Source organism: Osmerus eperlanus, chromosome 28, assembly GCF_963692335.1.
Source record: "Osmerus eperlanus chromosome 28, fOsmEpe2.1, whole genome shotgun sequence".
NCBI lineage: Eukaryota > Metazoa > Chordata > Actinopteri > Osmeriformes > Osmeridae > Osmerus > Osmerus eperlanus.
In genome coordinates, this window is record NC_085045.1 from 1,993,911 (window position 1) to 2,007,829 (window position 13,919).

Consider the following 13,919-nt stretch of genomic DNA (forward strand, 5'->3'; position numbering starts at 1 on the left):
ACGATGGCTGAGTCTCGTGTGGTTCCAAGTGGAAAAGTCTACCGTCAAATGTTTGAGGCTCAGGTATTCATCTTTTTATTGTGTTAAAAAGTTAGTAAACTGATAAGATCAGACCCTTACATACCGTAGCTGTTTATTGAGCCAATTTCCACTCGAACCATCCATAGGTACAGCTGTCAAGGACTTTACATGAAAGTCGCAAGAGACGGGAACTGAAGGTAGCGGTACTTGGTAGCGGTGGTCTGTCTCACAGTGGCAACGACTATGATTCTGGGCAGCAACAGCAGCGCTGGACCAGAGCTCATTCTGACACCAAACGAGGCTCACGGGACAGGGCTACAAGGTAGAAAGACTCCACGCTACCCCATGCAAGAAAAATGTATAATGACAAAAACACAAAACATCATCATCATCTCGGTAGCATTGTTGGAGTCTAAATATTGTGACAGGATAACATTGATGACTGGTGCGTGCGTGACCCTCAGGGACCAGCTGTTCTCGGGTTCTGGACCTTGTCCTAGTTCGAGTGAGGAGCTGTCGATTGAGGAGGAGATACGAGGGCTGCCTGATGTTATTGGCAAGTGTCACGCAAAAGCATTGACTTAATCTTGATATGTTGTTCCGCTCCTAAGAAACACACTTAAAGTTTGCATTTCTCATAATCTGCGTGGCCACTGCTGGGTAGAATCAAGATGTGTTAACTACTCACTGTCTCAAGGCCTGTTTTGACACTTAGTTCACAGAAACAGTTATGGTCAGAAATGTGTTGTAAACGGCCCTGACCTATCCCTGACATATCCCCCCCCCCCCCCCCCCCCCAGTGACGGACAGACCTGCCTCTGACATCATCCAGAGGATGATGGAGAAGAAACGGAAGAACCACAGTGAGACTGTGTCCCAGCTGCATCACGACCTGTCTGTGCTCAGCCTGGTATAGTCATCTGACCTCTGACCTCCCTGCCCTTAAGGCCTGACCCCCAGCCTCACCCTCACTCAGTCATACGCCCTTCCCCGAACCTTCATCCACTGTGACTCTACCCTGACTACGATAGACGTTAAACTTCTGGTTGGTTTTGTTGTGATCTCTTTCTTCCTGTCAGGAGTTCGAGAACCGAATCAGACAAACAGGTAAGGACGTGCTTCTCCAGCTCTCCGAGTACAACGAAAAGGTGAAGAAGCACATGCAGGCGATGGACGCGCTGTCGGATCTGGAGCGGTTCACTCTGCAGGTGAGACGAGCACCTCTGGACACCGCCGCCGATGAGGCAGGCCGTCACTGACACAGCCGAGGTCTTTCTCTCTCCGCAGGATCTCCACGCCCTGTGGGAGGCGGTGAGGGTGGAGTCTGAGAAGAGGAGGAGCTGGGTTAAGAAGCTGGATGCAACCTTCACGGAGTATGAGTCTGAGAGAACAGCTATGGTGAGGCTGTGTGTGTGCTTATGAGTGCGTATGAGTGTGTGTGTGTGTGTGTGTCAGAAGGCTCACTCATTTTGATTGTGTGTAGATTGCAGCTTTACTGCGCAAATACACAGGACTCCTGGAGAAGATCAGCTATGTGATGCCTCCGGACGTGCACCGTCTCATGGACAGTGAAGCCATGGTAGGATGGAACTCTCACTTACTGCTCGCTAGCTCCGAACCCTTTCCACCCCTTTAGACACACTGCACCCTCACCTCTATTCACACACTGCACCCTCACCTCTATTCACACACTGCACCCTCACCTCTATTCACACACTGCACCCTCACCTCTATTCACACACTGCACCTTCACCTCTATTCACACACTGCACCCTCACCTCTATTCACACACTGCACCCTCACCTCTATTCACACACTGCACCCTCACCTCTATTCACACACTGCACCCTCACCTCTATTCACACACTGCACCCTCACCTCTATTCACACACTGCACCCTCACCTCTATTCACACACTGCACCCTCACCTCTATTCACACACTGCACCCTCACCTCTATTCACACACTGCACCCTCACCTCTATTCACACACTGCACCCTCACCTCTATTCACACACTGCACCCTCACCTCTATTCACACACTGCACCCTCACCTCTATTCACACACTGCACCCTCACCTCTATTCACACACTGCACCTTCACCTCTATTCACACACTGCACCCTCACCTCTATTCACACACTGCACCCTCACCTCTATTCACACACTGCACCTTCACCTCTATTCACACACTGCACCCTCACCTCTATTCACACACTGCACCTTCACCTCTATTCATACTGGGTCTTTTGGTTCTGAAACAAAACTCTATGGTTCAAGGACGCTTGAATCGTTCGCTGAACCAAATGTGAGGACTCACAGAGGGAGAGTCTCAGAAGCTTCTAGAAGCTTAACCCTGCAGACTGACCCTAACAGCGAGTGTCTCCTTCTCAGATGATTAACCAGGCTCTGCTGGCCAACCGGAGGGCGGTGGCCAAGCTGTACCTAAACCTGATGGAACAAGACCTGGAGAAGGAGCTGTCGGACCGACTGCACTGGGAGGACAAGCTCCAGGACTGGAAGAGGCACAAAGTCCGGGGGGTGGTCGACAGATTCAAGTACGGCCCAGAGCACGACAACGTTTTCTTGAGTTCTCTTTGACTTGGAAGATGTTTTAGAATATAATTTCCCCCCCCCAACCGTACAGGTCTAGTCTTATCTGCATTGTGCTGGAATTGTTAGATGATCTACTGTTTTTTTCCTCCTCAGAGATTTCATGGGGACCCCTCGTATCCAGCAGCCCCCGGATGTGCAGGCTTCCCTGGACCACATGAGGGAACTCCAGCTGACCCTCAACCAGCGGCGCTGCGCTGTATTCCAGTCACTGAGGTGGGCAGAGGGACCTTACATCCTCCTACCATGCCCTCTACAGTCTTCTATAGGATCACCTTTATGAGTCATCCTGAGGAAAGATTCCAAGCAAGATATAAGTCATGTTTACTGAGACTAATGGCTGAACTGAATTTGATGTTTTCGATATTTTAGTGCCTTGATCCCTCCAAGTTGTTCAAAGCCACTGGTCACTGAGTGGTATGATTCTCTAACGTCTATAAATCAAGAGATAGGTAAGTTTATGCTCCCTTTGACCAACATTACTGTTTTAAGAAGTTAAAATTCTGGCCAAATGCCTTTCAACTGTCATTCTCTGTAATAGTTTTCAACAAGGCCACTGAATGTATGTGTGTCTGTGTTTCCCAGACTGTATGCAGATTGACCTAGTGAAGAAGCTGGGCTCCTGTTATGAGGCGATCTGGCAGGAGTGCTTAGCAGAGGTTGACAAATGCAAGGTACATACTGGTTTACTTGTAGGCACTACAGCCGTCCTTGTATTAAACATTACAGTAAATACAACATCATATTGTGCTTTAACCTGGTATACAGGTTTGTTTCAGATGGTACTTTGCCATCGGACACAGAGGGTATGTAATTTCCTCTTCCCCAGGCAAAAGCAGCCGTGCAATTTCCTGTGTGCCCTGTAACTTCCAGTTATACTTTAATCTACAGGAGGAGATTTTCATCTATGGGCTGTCAGCGGAGGAAGTCCAAACCGTTATCAATGCAGAGTTCCTCTCTGTCATTGGCCAATCCCAGAGCCAGGCAGAGGAACGCATCGCAAGCATGGATGTCAGTTTGTCAAAGTATCTCCTATCCCCAAGTCTCCTATACCTTGTGTCCTATCCCCTGGTCTCCTATACCTTATCTCTTATCCCCTAGTCTCCTATAACTTGTGTCCTATCCCCTAGTCTCCTATACCTCATCTCTTATCCCCTAGTCTCCTATACCTTGTGTCCTATCCCCTAGTCTCCTATACCTTGTGTCCTATCCCCTAGTATTCTATACCTTGCTTCTTTACCTGCTTGTGTCCCGTTTCCTTCCAGAGGGCTTTTGAGAGTTTGGCCAGAAGGGTGGCGCTGTTGAGCAGGTCTGTGTTCAAGGTGTGTCGCGGTGCGGTTCACCTGTGGGAGGCTCACAGCGCCGGCCTTCAGAAAGCAGAGCAAGAGCTGCTGGAGCAGCTGGATGTGGTTCGGACCGGCCACAACCTGCACACCAAGGTGAGGCTTCACACCCAGACCACCAGTCACCCCCCCCTGAACTGGACATGGTTTAACCCTTGTGCTGCCTTCGGGTCACATGACCCAAAGGTTCATAACGAACCACCGTTGTGTTTACCCAATTTTACCCAATACAAAAACAAATAAAAATAATTTTCTTTTAACCATTGCAATGTGGGGGGTCTGAGACAGCCCAACAGTTAAAAGAAAATGCTTCACTTTGTTTTTGTAGGAGGTAAATTTGTCGCAATACGACGGTGGGTCACAATGACTGATGGGTCAGAATGACCCGAAGAGAACACAAGGGTTAAAGCATCTCCTAGAGGAACACATTGTATTGTCAATCTCCCGCCGTCCCACTTATATGACACTGGATCACCGAGCGTCTGTGCGTGTTCTCCAGAAAAAGGAGGCTAATCTTGATGTCCTGATGGACAAACTGCGTCAGGAGAGCACGGAGGAGACGCTCAGAGCCACTCTGGAGAAGACCCTGGCCTCCCTGGACGAAGTCAAACATGGGTACAGATCTGTGGACAGCCCACCAATCTCTGGTGTTATGGTGATGAAAATATGATTATGCTCTGAGCTCGTTTCTGATAACCCGCTACTGCTATGTGTGTGTGTCTGTGTGTGTGTCTGTGTGTGTACAGATACGTCAGCTTTCACAAGGAGGAAATGGAGGTGGTGGACTGCTTCCCTGGGATGGTCCTGGAGGAACTGCAGACCTACAGCTCTGCTGTCAGCCGCTTCTTCAACGTAGAGCAGACATACAGTCTGGTACACACACGCACACACAACCAGTACACTCATACACACACACCACATGATCTCACATGCACACGCAGCAAACACACACACTGCCACACACTCGCAGCTTCTACTGATATTTTGCATTGCAGTCATTCTCCCGAGTATACTGCCCATCTGCACAGGGTTGAGCAGTGTAGACAACCTGAACCATCTCAGGTTTTGTGTTTCAGGACCCAGAGGTGGTGCAGTCTCAGTGTCCTCTCATAAGCCTGGGTAAGAACACTTCCTGTGGGCCGGTTTGGCTCCAAAACACCCCCCTAGTTGATGTGGTTCTGGACTAGTACTGTGGTGTACTGAGGTGTGTTGAGGCGTGGTGAGCCATCTGATGTGTGTTATCGGTTTTATCGTCCACAGATTCGAGTGGGCGAGTTATTGTGAAGAGGAAGAAAGTGATCAGACAGGGGAAGAAAAGCCTGCAGAGGAACCCCGACACCGACCACCCCTCCTTCCTCTCTCTCTTCGATGAGGTAGCTTTACAAACCCGGACCGCCCCTCGACTTTCTCCAGGAGGCGGTCATCGGCTTCAGAAGCACGTTCTGATGTTGTCTCTGCCAACTCTCGTTTCTATTGTGAACCTGGTGAAGCAGCGAAGTGACCTGTGTGTTCCAGGACGCCCCAGACTCCTACGTGGAGCTGTGGGATTCTCAGTCCAAGGACGTGTTTGTCACCAGGAGGGGCCAGAGCTACAGCAGCCCGGCCTGGGTGTGTCCTCAGGAAGGTGACCCTGCCTCCAGCTCTCACCCGGACACACAGCTGGTCTCCTTCCCCGCCTCCCTGCTCTGCCAGATGCTCACAGAGTAGGTGGTTCACAGCAGGAGGGCAGAGCTGTGAGCTGGGTGGTCATGTGTGTGTGTGTGTGACATTCTACTATGTGTTTGACGTCAGCGTGCGTTTGGCGTACTTTGACCACCTGGAGGAGAGGTTCGACTCCGCTCTGAGCGGCAGCATGGTGGTGGTGGCGGCCAGGAAGGAGGCCATGCAGGCGGAGCACGAGCTACGCATGCACCTGCACCAGCCCCGCGCTCGCAGGATCGACATGGACGTCCACAACGCACGGGCTAGTCAGGACATCTGACATTTTTATGTTTTTGTTCATAGTTCGGTTTTGTTCTTGGTTTAGTCCTGCATCTAAATTGATCGCGTGATGAAAGTAGTGTGAGATTGATGAAAGTCTGTGTGACTGTGTGTGTGTGTGTGTATGTGTGTGTGTGTGTGTGTGTGTGTAGCGGAGCTGGTGGTGCACAGAGACCGCGTGGACAGGCACTGTAAGGGCGTGCTGCAGGCTCTGGTGGACTACAGGACAGACTTCCAGGAGCTGCAGGTCCGCCAGAACAAGCTGACGGAAGACTTCAAGACGCAGATCTACAGTCTGGAGGACGTGTTTGTCAGCGCCACCAAGTCTGACCTGTGAGAACTGATTCTGCTGCGCTACACCTGGAACACACCTGGAACACACCTGGAACACACCCTTATCATCCACATCCTGACTTACACAGTCTCATCATGTCCTCCTTTACTGTGTGTCTTTCCTCTTTTCTCCTCTCCTCCCCCTCTCTCATCTCTCCTCCCCCTCTCTCATCTCTCCTCCCCCTCTCTCATCTCTCCTCCCCCTCTCTCATCTCTCTTCACCCTCTCTCATCTCTCCTCTCCCCCTCCCCCTCTCTCCTCAGGAGATAGTCCTACCTGTACAGTGTGTGACCTGTATGTGTGTGTCCTGTCCCTGCAGGCTGGTGGGTCTGTGTGCGACGCTGCAGGCCAGCCTGGACAAGCATGTGGAGGTGATCCAGATGTCCCAGAGGCAGTTCAGACACTCCCTGGAGGCCAAGCTGGAGGGACTGAGGCAGGGCAACGCCAAGCTGCTCACCTCCTTCAAGTAGGATCCTTTCTTCTCCACCCTTCTCCTCTCCTCCCCTCTCTTCACCCTCCTCTCTTTTCTTCTCCTTTCCTTCTCCGCTCCCCCTCCTGTCCTCTCTGACAGTCTGTCTGGGTGTGTCTGTGCAGGCTGTTCTCCGAGGGAGGGAACTTCACCCCGAAGGAGATTGAGGTGTATCACAAGCGTCTGGAGAAGATGACCAAGCGCATCGACGCCACCGAAGAGAACGTCGTCCTCGACATGGACGTGACGGAGTCCAAGTGTCTGGACCAGGTAGAGGCCAAGGCCTGGGGGAGGGCTGGGGCTGGGGCTGTACTGGGTGGGGGCTGGGGCTGGGGCCAGTAGAACCACAGCTTCACTGACCTCACTTTTACAATTCCTCTCCAGGCGAAAGACGTGGTCAGCAAGTTCGAGGAGAAGTTCCACTATCTGGCCGTGGACATGAAGTTCCTGGAGAAAATCCAGTCGATGCTGACCAACACCCAGGTTCAGATCAAGAGTGAGGTGTGTGTGGTATAATGTGTGTAAACTTGTTTATGTTTGTCCACTTCCTCCTCCCGTCCTCCTGGCGGTGTGTTGAGCTGCAGACGTCTCTCTCTCGCAGGCCTGCAAGTGCAACACGCAGAAGAAGAAGATCAGCGCCCTGCTGGTTGAGCTGGAGGAGATGATCCATGCCTATGCAGGACCAGAGAAGGTACAGACAATATCATAATAATAATAATGTATTGATTTAGCACACACTTTTATCCAAAGCAATGCACAGGGTTTGGACTTTTGATCTGCAATTAAAATGCTCTACCATTAAACTATACCTTACCCCCAAACGTAATGATTCATGTATCATGAGTTGTAATACTAGGGATGTGTATAGGGAATCTTCATGTACATGTTCTAGATAGTACAGATAGATAATGTAATCCTGTTAATGGTCAGTAATGTGTCCCTGCCCTGATCTGTATGCAGACGGTGAGTATAGAGGTCTTCTCTAACTGGTCTGTGCTGGAGGAGCTGAAGGATCGCTGTCAGTATCTGGAGTGTTTTCTGGTAAATCAGCTTCTATAGACGCTCTTTACATGCTCCACATCTTCAACCCTGCACACCCTGTGTGTGTGTGTGTGTCTATGCGAGTTACGACCTCTGTGTGTGTGTTCAGGACCCCTCCATGGCGACGCCGCTCCCAGACTGTCCCCTCCAGGGCTCGTTTGCGTTGGCCGCCCGGCACAAGTCCCGCAAGCAGGAGAAGACGGGGATCCCGGCCCCGGCTGAGAACCTGCTGCAGCCCAGCCGCATGGGGGTCTCCTTCCTGGACGACCCGGCCGTGGGGCTCGTCAAAGGCCTGCTGAGGTGAGGCTGTGAAGCCACGCTGCTTCTGCCAGCTACCTTATATATATATGGTTTGATGTTGTGTGTATGTGTGTGTGTGTGTGTGTCAGGTTCAGCAAACCCACACCTCCTCAGGAATCCCGTTTAGAAGCAGGGGAGAGAGGATCTGCTGCTGCCACAGGTGTGTGTGTGCGTGTTTTGTGTCGATGTGAGCTTCAGTGTGAGTTACGGTGTTGACTGTGTGTGTGTGTGTGTGTGTGTGTGTTTCGTAGTCCGGTTGTCGTCTCCTGTTGGCTCAGGTCAGAAGCAGGGAAAGATCCACAGTCAGGTCGCCTTGGACCCGCTCCACAGACAGTCTTCTGAGTCAGTCAGCGCTCAGAGGTACACACACACACACACACAGCACAGACACAAACACCAACACACACTTGTAGACAAAACACTCTTAAATATTAATGTTTTCATATCTTGACTCCGTTTGTCATAGTGTGAGAAGATTCTCCAAACCAACCCGCTTTGATAAGAGGTTCCACGTGTTCGGCTCCAAACCAGACGATGACGCCATGTGGGTTTGCTCATCGACTCCTCAAACTGTCTTACCTTAAACTGTCTTACCTCAAACTGTCTTACCTTAAACTGTCTTACCTTAAACTGTCTTACCTTAAACTGTCTTACCTTAAACTGTCTTACCTTAAACTGTCTTACCTCAAACTGTCTTACCTTAAACTGTCTTACCTTAAACTGTCTTACCTCAAACTGTCTTACCTTAAACTGTCTTACCTTAAACTGTCTTACCTCAAACTGTCTTACCTTAAACTGTCTTACCTTAAACTGTCTTACCTTAAACTGTCTTACCTTAAACTGTCTTACCTCAAACTGTCTTACCTCAAACTGTCTTACCTTAAACTGTCTTACCTCAAACTGTCTTACCTCAAACTGTCTTACCTCAAACTGTCTTACCTCAAACTGTCTTACCTCAAACTGTCTTACCTTAAACTGTCTTACCTTAAACTGTCTTACCTCAAACTGTCTTACCTTAAACTGTCTTACCTCAAACTGTCTTACCTTAAACTGTCTTACCTTAAACTGTCTTACCTCAAACTGTCTTACCTTAAACTGTCTTACCTTAAACTGTTTTAACTTAAACGCCAGTGGTTGGTATCCTTGGTTTGAATGTGTAACTGGATCTCCCTGGCTGTTCCAGACCTACCTTCAAGTCTGTGGTGGCTGCTGTCCTGTGGAAGACCAACGACATCCTACTGCTGCTGGCAGAGGTGTGGAACCGCAATTTTCATCTCCAAATACAACTGTAACATATTCCCAAATTAAACAACATCACCCCTGATGTCTTGACTCTTAACCACCACAGTTCTGTTACTTTTCATCCTTACTTGTCTGCTGTAGTTTCTGTGTGTGATATTTTTACGTCGCTGTGGATGAAAGCACCTGCTGAACGGAGTAAGACATGTTGTGTTGTGAGCAGGACTTCTATAAGAAGAAGGACCGTCGTCAGGTCACGCGCCCCCAGTACCTGCAGGACACCTTCGAGCTGTGTGCTGAGGACATCAACAAGAGGCTGCTTGCCTATCAGAACCAAGCTCAGGACTACCTCAATGACTGTGTCCAAGGTCAGCAATGGGGAAATTTGGCTGTCACATTTCTATATTGACCTGTTGAAAACGTGAAACCAGCCTGCAGTAAACGAATCAGTATCTGACGATGTAATAGGAGTCCTCAGTTAACGACGTGACTTTATCTCGTCTGTTCCGATCGTCCAGAGTTCCGTCAGCAGCTGGAAGACTTTGAAGAGTGCCTGTCCAAGGTTCCGGAAGTGCTGGTCTGTAACCTGGGGCAACAGCACCTGACCAGCCTAGACCAGGAAGCGGGCAGGATCCGCCAGAGCCTACAGTGCACCCTGCAGGCCAGCGAGGACATGAAGGTGGCGTAGCTCCAGCGTGGTGCTGAGTTTACTGCTGTTATCATGCAGGCTGGAAGTCCAGCTGGTTTATATATGTTTGTGCATATGTAGTGTGTGTGTGTATATGTGTGTGAAGGTATAAATGTGTGTGTTTCCAGAAGGAGCACACTAGGCAGCTGAGTGTGCGTCTGAGCCACCCAGCCTGTGAGGTAGAGCTGCAGGCCCTGAGCCAATCAGAGGCCGGCAGGCAGATGAAGCTGGCCGAGGACATACACAACTCTCAGCTAGAGCTACAGGTTAGCCTAGACACTGACCCTTTACCCTAACCCACCTGGTGCTACTAGCTTTCACCCTAACCTGTGACCCTTGACCTTAACCCACCTGGAGCTACTTGCTTTTACCCTAACTTGTGATCCTTGACCCTAACCCACCTGGAGCTACCTAGCTTCCACCCTGACCGGTGACCCTTGACCTGTGAACTCTGACCGAGATCCTAGCCTGAGTCTCATCTAAGCGATTCACCTTTTATGTTATGTTGTTGCTGCTTCCTGTCAGGCGAGTTTGAGGAGACAGGGAGAGGAGTTTGTGTCCTCGCTGGCCTCCCTGACAGAGAACCTACTCTTCCAGATGGACAACCTTCTGACCGTGGACCAGGTCCTGCCTGGACGTGAGTACCTGGCGAGTGAGCCCCTATGTCTGCACCCACTGAGCCAGAAACGTGGCTTTGTCTCGTCCTTGCAGATGCCGAGACGAAAAAGGAGAACGTCACGACCTTGCTTCGTCGTAAACAGGCCGACACTCTGCAGGAGACGTCCAGCGGAGCTCCCATCCAGAGAGGCAGCAGGTAAACACTCAGGACCACCAGGAAACACAGGGCTGTAGGAGGCATGCTGTTGGAGACCAGTATTGTTCACGGTTGTAGGAGACAGTATTGTTCTGTCGGCCGTGGATGATAAGGTACGGTTACATAAACGGATGAAGATAAGAGCTCTTGACTGTGTGTGTGTGTGTGTGTGACAGGACTTGGCCAGGGATTGCTCATTTCACAACGAGTCCGGACGAACCAGCTATGGCCAAGACCATAACCGCCTCCATCACCACGGCGACAACCACTCTGGGCCACCTGAGAACGGTCGAGGCTCGGGACTCAACGTACCAGGTGACAGACGCACACCAGTAACACCAGATGACACCCTACCCCTCCACAGAAACTGATGTGTGTGTGTGTGTGTGTGTTACAGAAATATGAACAGCGCTACAGTAAGGTGCTGGAGCAGGCTGTGGAGGAGAATCGGGCACAGCAGAGGGAGTTGCAGCGTTGGGTGGAACACTGGAATGGCCAACTGACCACCCTCGCACAGATCAACGCTGAATAGAACAATTAGACAATTACACCCAGTATTGTTTTCAACTGACAAAATAGGTACAAAAGGGATGTTAAAATTTATATGAGAATATATTTATCATGATCACATCGAGTACAGTTATTTCCCATTTGAAATAAATCAGTAACAAACAGATGTTAGTGTGATTAACGTCATGTAAAAAAAGATTGTGCAAGATGTGTCAGGACAGTTTTAGTGATACGCTCTTCTGGCCTGTCCCAAACACCAGTGCTGGGCACTAAGCTTTCCCGATTGGCTCTTCCCAAATGTATTTGCCTCCATTAGCCGTGGAATGGATGGATACATTGCTCCCATTGGTTGAGGAATAAATAATGTCTCTCCCACACTCAGTTTTCAGCCTGAAGGTCGCTTATCTTGTCGATGGAGTGCAGTAGTTGAGACACCAAACACAAGGTCTCTGCTCCAGTCAGCAACTGCCTGCGAGGGTAAAACACAAACTGATTTAACAAGCTAGGACAAAGACCACAATGTTACTGAAAAGTACCTCTCTCACAAAGGTTTACTGTTGAAGAGTTTGCAAGGTATGCATTCGCCTCACACAGTTTCACATTCTAACTTTGTGACGCAAAAGACTTACTAAAGTCCACATAAAGGGACCTACAGCCACAGTTAAATAGCAGTAATTTGACAGCTGATATCTGACGTACTTGATGGATGTCTCTGCGTTGAGAGCAGCTTTGTTGAGGTACTCTGACGCCGCCTGAGCATTCTGCCTCATGGTGTTCAGGGCGGTCGTCTCTCCTGCTCGCAGCCTCTCGTTCTCACACTGATAGCCCTCCATCTGGCCCTGCAAGGAGACAGCCGGCGCTGGGTGATCACAACCGGCGCTGGGTGATCACAGCCGGCGCTGGGTGATCACAACCGGCGCTGGGTGATCACAACCGGCGCTGGGTGATCACAGCCGGCGCTGGGTGATCACAGCCGGCGCTGGGTGATCACAACCGGCGCTGGGTGATCACAGCCGGCGCTGGGTGATCACAGCCGGCGCTGGGTGATCACAGCCGGCGCTGGGTGATCACAGCCGGCGCTGGGTGATCACAGCCGGCGCTGGGTGATCACAGCCGGCGCTGGGTGATCACAGCCGGCGCTGGGTGATCACAACCGGCGCTGGGTGATCACAACCGGCGCTGGGTGATCACAACCGGCGCTGGGTGATCACAGCCGGCGCTGGGTGATCACAGCCGGCGCTGGGTGATCACAGCCGGCGCTGGGTGATCACAGCCGGCGCTGGGTGATCACAGCCGGCGCTGGGTGATCACAGCCGGCGCTGGGTGATCACAGCCGGCGCTGGGTGATCACAACCGGCGCTGGGTGATCACAACCGGCGCTGGGTGATCACAACCGGCGCTGGGTGATCACAACCGGCGCTGGGTGATCACAACCGGCGCTGGGTGATCACAACCGCTTATTCCGTTTCTATTTGTTACTGTGTGGCTCTGTCGTGAGGATGACTGTGACAGCCAAAGCGGAGGCTGAGATGTCAACCAGACCACGGAACAAGTTTAACCCTTGTGTTATCTTCGGGTCATTCTGACCCATCAGTCATTGTGACCCACCGTCGTATTGCGACAACTTTAGATGAAGGTTCATAACGATGGTTCGTTATGAACCTTTGGGTCATGTGACCCGAAGGCAGCACAAGGGTTAAGGTCAGTTTCCCTCTCTGTAGACCTCTCTCTCTCTCACACACACACACACGCTCATCATTATTCACATCGATTTTCACACAACTACAAACACAAGAAATTAAAGTCTGTTGTCTAACCTGCAACTGGTGAAGCTCCTGCTTCAGTCTGGTCACACTGTTCTCAGCCTTCACTGCTCGTTTCTGTCCAAAAAGAAAGTTTCCCGTTAATATTAGGGAGAAGTTCAAGAATGCATCGGCCAGTCAGCTACTGGTCAGTTCAGACATTGTTAATTAAGGGTCAGATATAGTTGGTGCAATCCGTCAGTGATCACACAGGCTCTTACTGTCATCAAGTGCAGGTTCTGTTCTACAGAATGGACCATGGTCTCCAAGGCCTGGGCCTCCCTTTCATCCTGGAGTCTCTTCTTATGCAGTTCCTCTGTGAGCTCTCGAAGTCTGCGGGGGAAAACATCAGTAACTACACCTTCATTTGCCGTCTAGTTACGTTGGCCCTTCAAATACTGTAACCGCTTCAGCCTACGCACACCCAGAATAAGTATCTAAAGCTCAGGGTTTCCCGCAGCACTTTGCTATTAAGGCAGCCGCCTTAGCAACACACGCCTGCCGCCTTAACTACGTTGTAAAAAAAATTATATATATATTCGCCGTGTTTCCGCCAGTTTTCTCCCTTTCATTCCAACGGCAGTCTCCCTTCTCTAGAGAACTTCGTTTTTGGAGGAGAACTTAATTTTTGGAGGAGAACTAACCCCCCCCCCACCGGTCCATCAGCAAATCTCACCCTACCACCTTGACTAACACATTTTCTGCGGGAAACCATGAAAGCTGTACCGTGTGGAGTCTGTAGTCTGTATAGTAGTGTGTGTACTGTG

At 50.5% G+C, this 13,919-nt stretch overlaps 2 protein-coding genes across 2 annotated transcripts in view; one reads left to right on the top strand and one right to left on the bottom strand.

Annotated features, from left to right (window-relative positions):
* Positions 1-11,452, top strand: ccdc180 (coiled-coil domain containing 180). The gene is made up of 37 exons (XM_062454261.1): positions 1-63; positions 168-343; positions 486-577; positions 822-931; positions 1,101-1,229; positions 1,309-1,419; positions 1,505-1,600; positions 2,415-2,578; positions 2,730-2,849; positions 3,006-3,085; positions 3,219-3,307; positions 3,525-3,644; positions 3,899-4,072; positions 4,476-4,591; positions 4,723-4,849; positions 5,053-5,095; positions 5,237-5,349; positions 5,492-5,679; positions 5,768-5,943; positions 6,109-6,289; positions 6,609-6,755; positions 6,884-7,028; positions 7,143-7,259; positions 7,360-7,449; positions 7,719-7,799; positions 7,909-8,099; positions 8,189-8,259; positions 8,351-8,459; positions 8,566-8,643; positions 9,283-9,352; positions 9,562-9,706; positions 9,857-10,017; positions 10,155-10,292; positions 10,552-10,663; positions 10,738-10,840; positions 11,017-11,155; positions 11,238-11,452. The coding sequence occupies exons 1-37, from the start codon at positions 4-6 to the stop codon at positions 11,370-11,372; spliced, it is 4,497 nt and encodes a 1,498-aa protein (XP_062310245.1). The 5' UTR covers positions 1-3; the 3' UTR covers positions 11,373-11,452.
* Positions 11,430-13,919, bottom strand: part of entr1 (endosome associated trafficking regulator 1) — a 4,011-nt gene continuing 1,521 nt past the window's right edge. The window contains exons 5-8 of the mRNA XM_062454266.1: positions 13,374-13,485; positions 13,168-13,230; positions 12,050-12,189; positions 11,430-11,819 (exon numbers count right to left, since the gene is read on the bottom strand). Of these exons, the coding sequence (XP_062310250.1) occupies positions 11,729-11,819; positions 12,050-12,189; positions 13,168-13,230; positions 13,374-13,485 (406 nt within the window). The 3' untranslated portion in view covers positions 11,430-11,728. The remainder of the gene's footprint in view (positions 11,820-12,049; positions 12,190-13,167; positions 13,231-13,373; positions 13,486-13,919) is intronic.

Bases quoted from the DNA above. Each gene is read 5' to 3' on its own strand.
- ccdc180 (XM_062454261.1), top strand. From the start codon at position 4: ATGGCTGAGTCTCGTGTGGTTCCAAGTGGAAAAGTCTACCGTCAAATG. The intron at 1,601-2,414 runs GTAGGATGGAAC...TCTCCTTCTCAG, and splicing joins TCATGGACAGTGAAGCCATG to ATGATTAACCAGGCTCTGCT. The intron at 7,450-7,718 runs GTACAGACAATA...ATCTGTATGCAG, and splicing joins CCTATGCAGGACCAGAGAAG to ACGGTGAGTATAGAGGTCTT.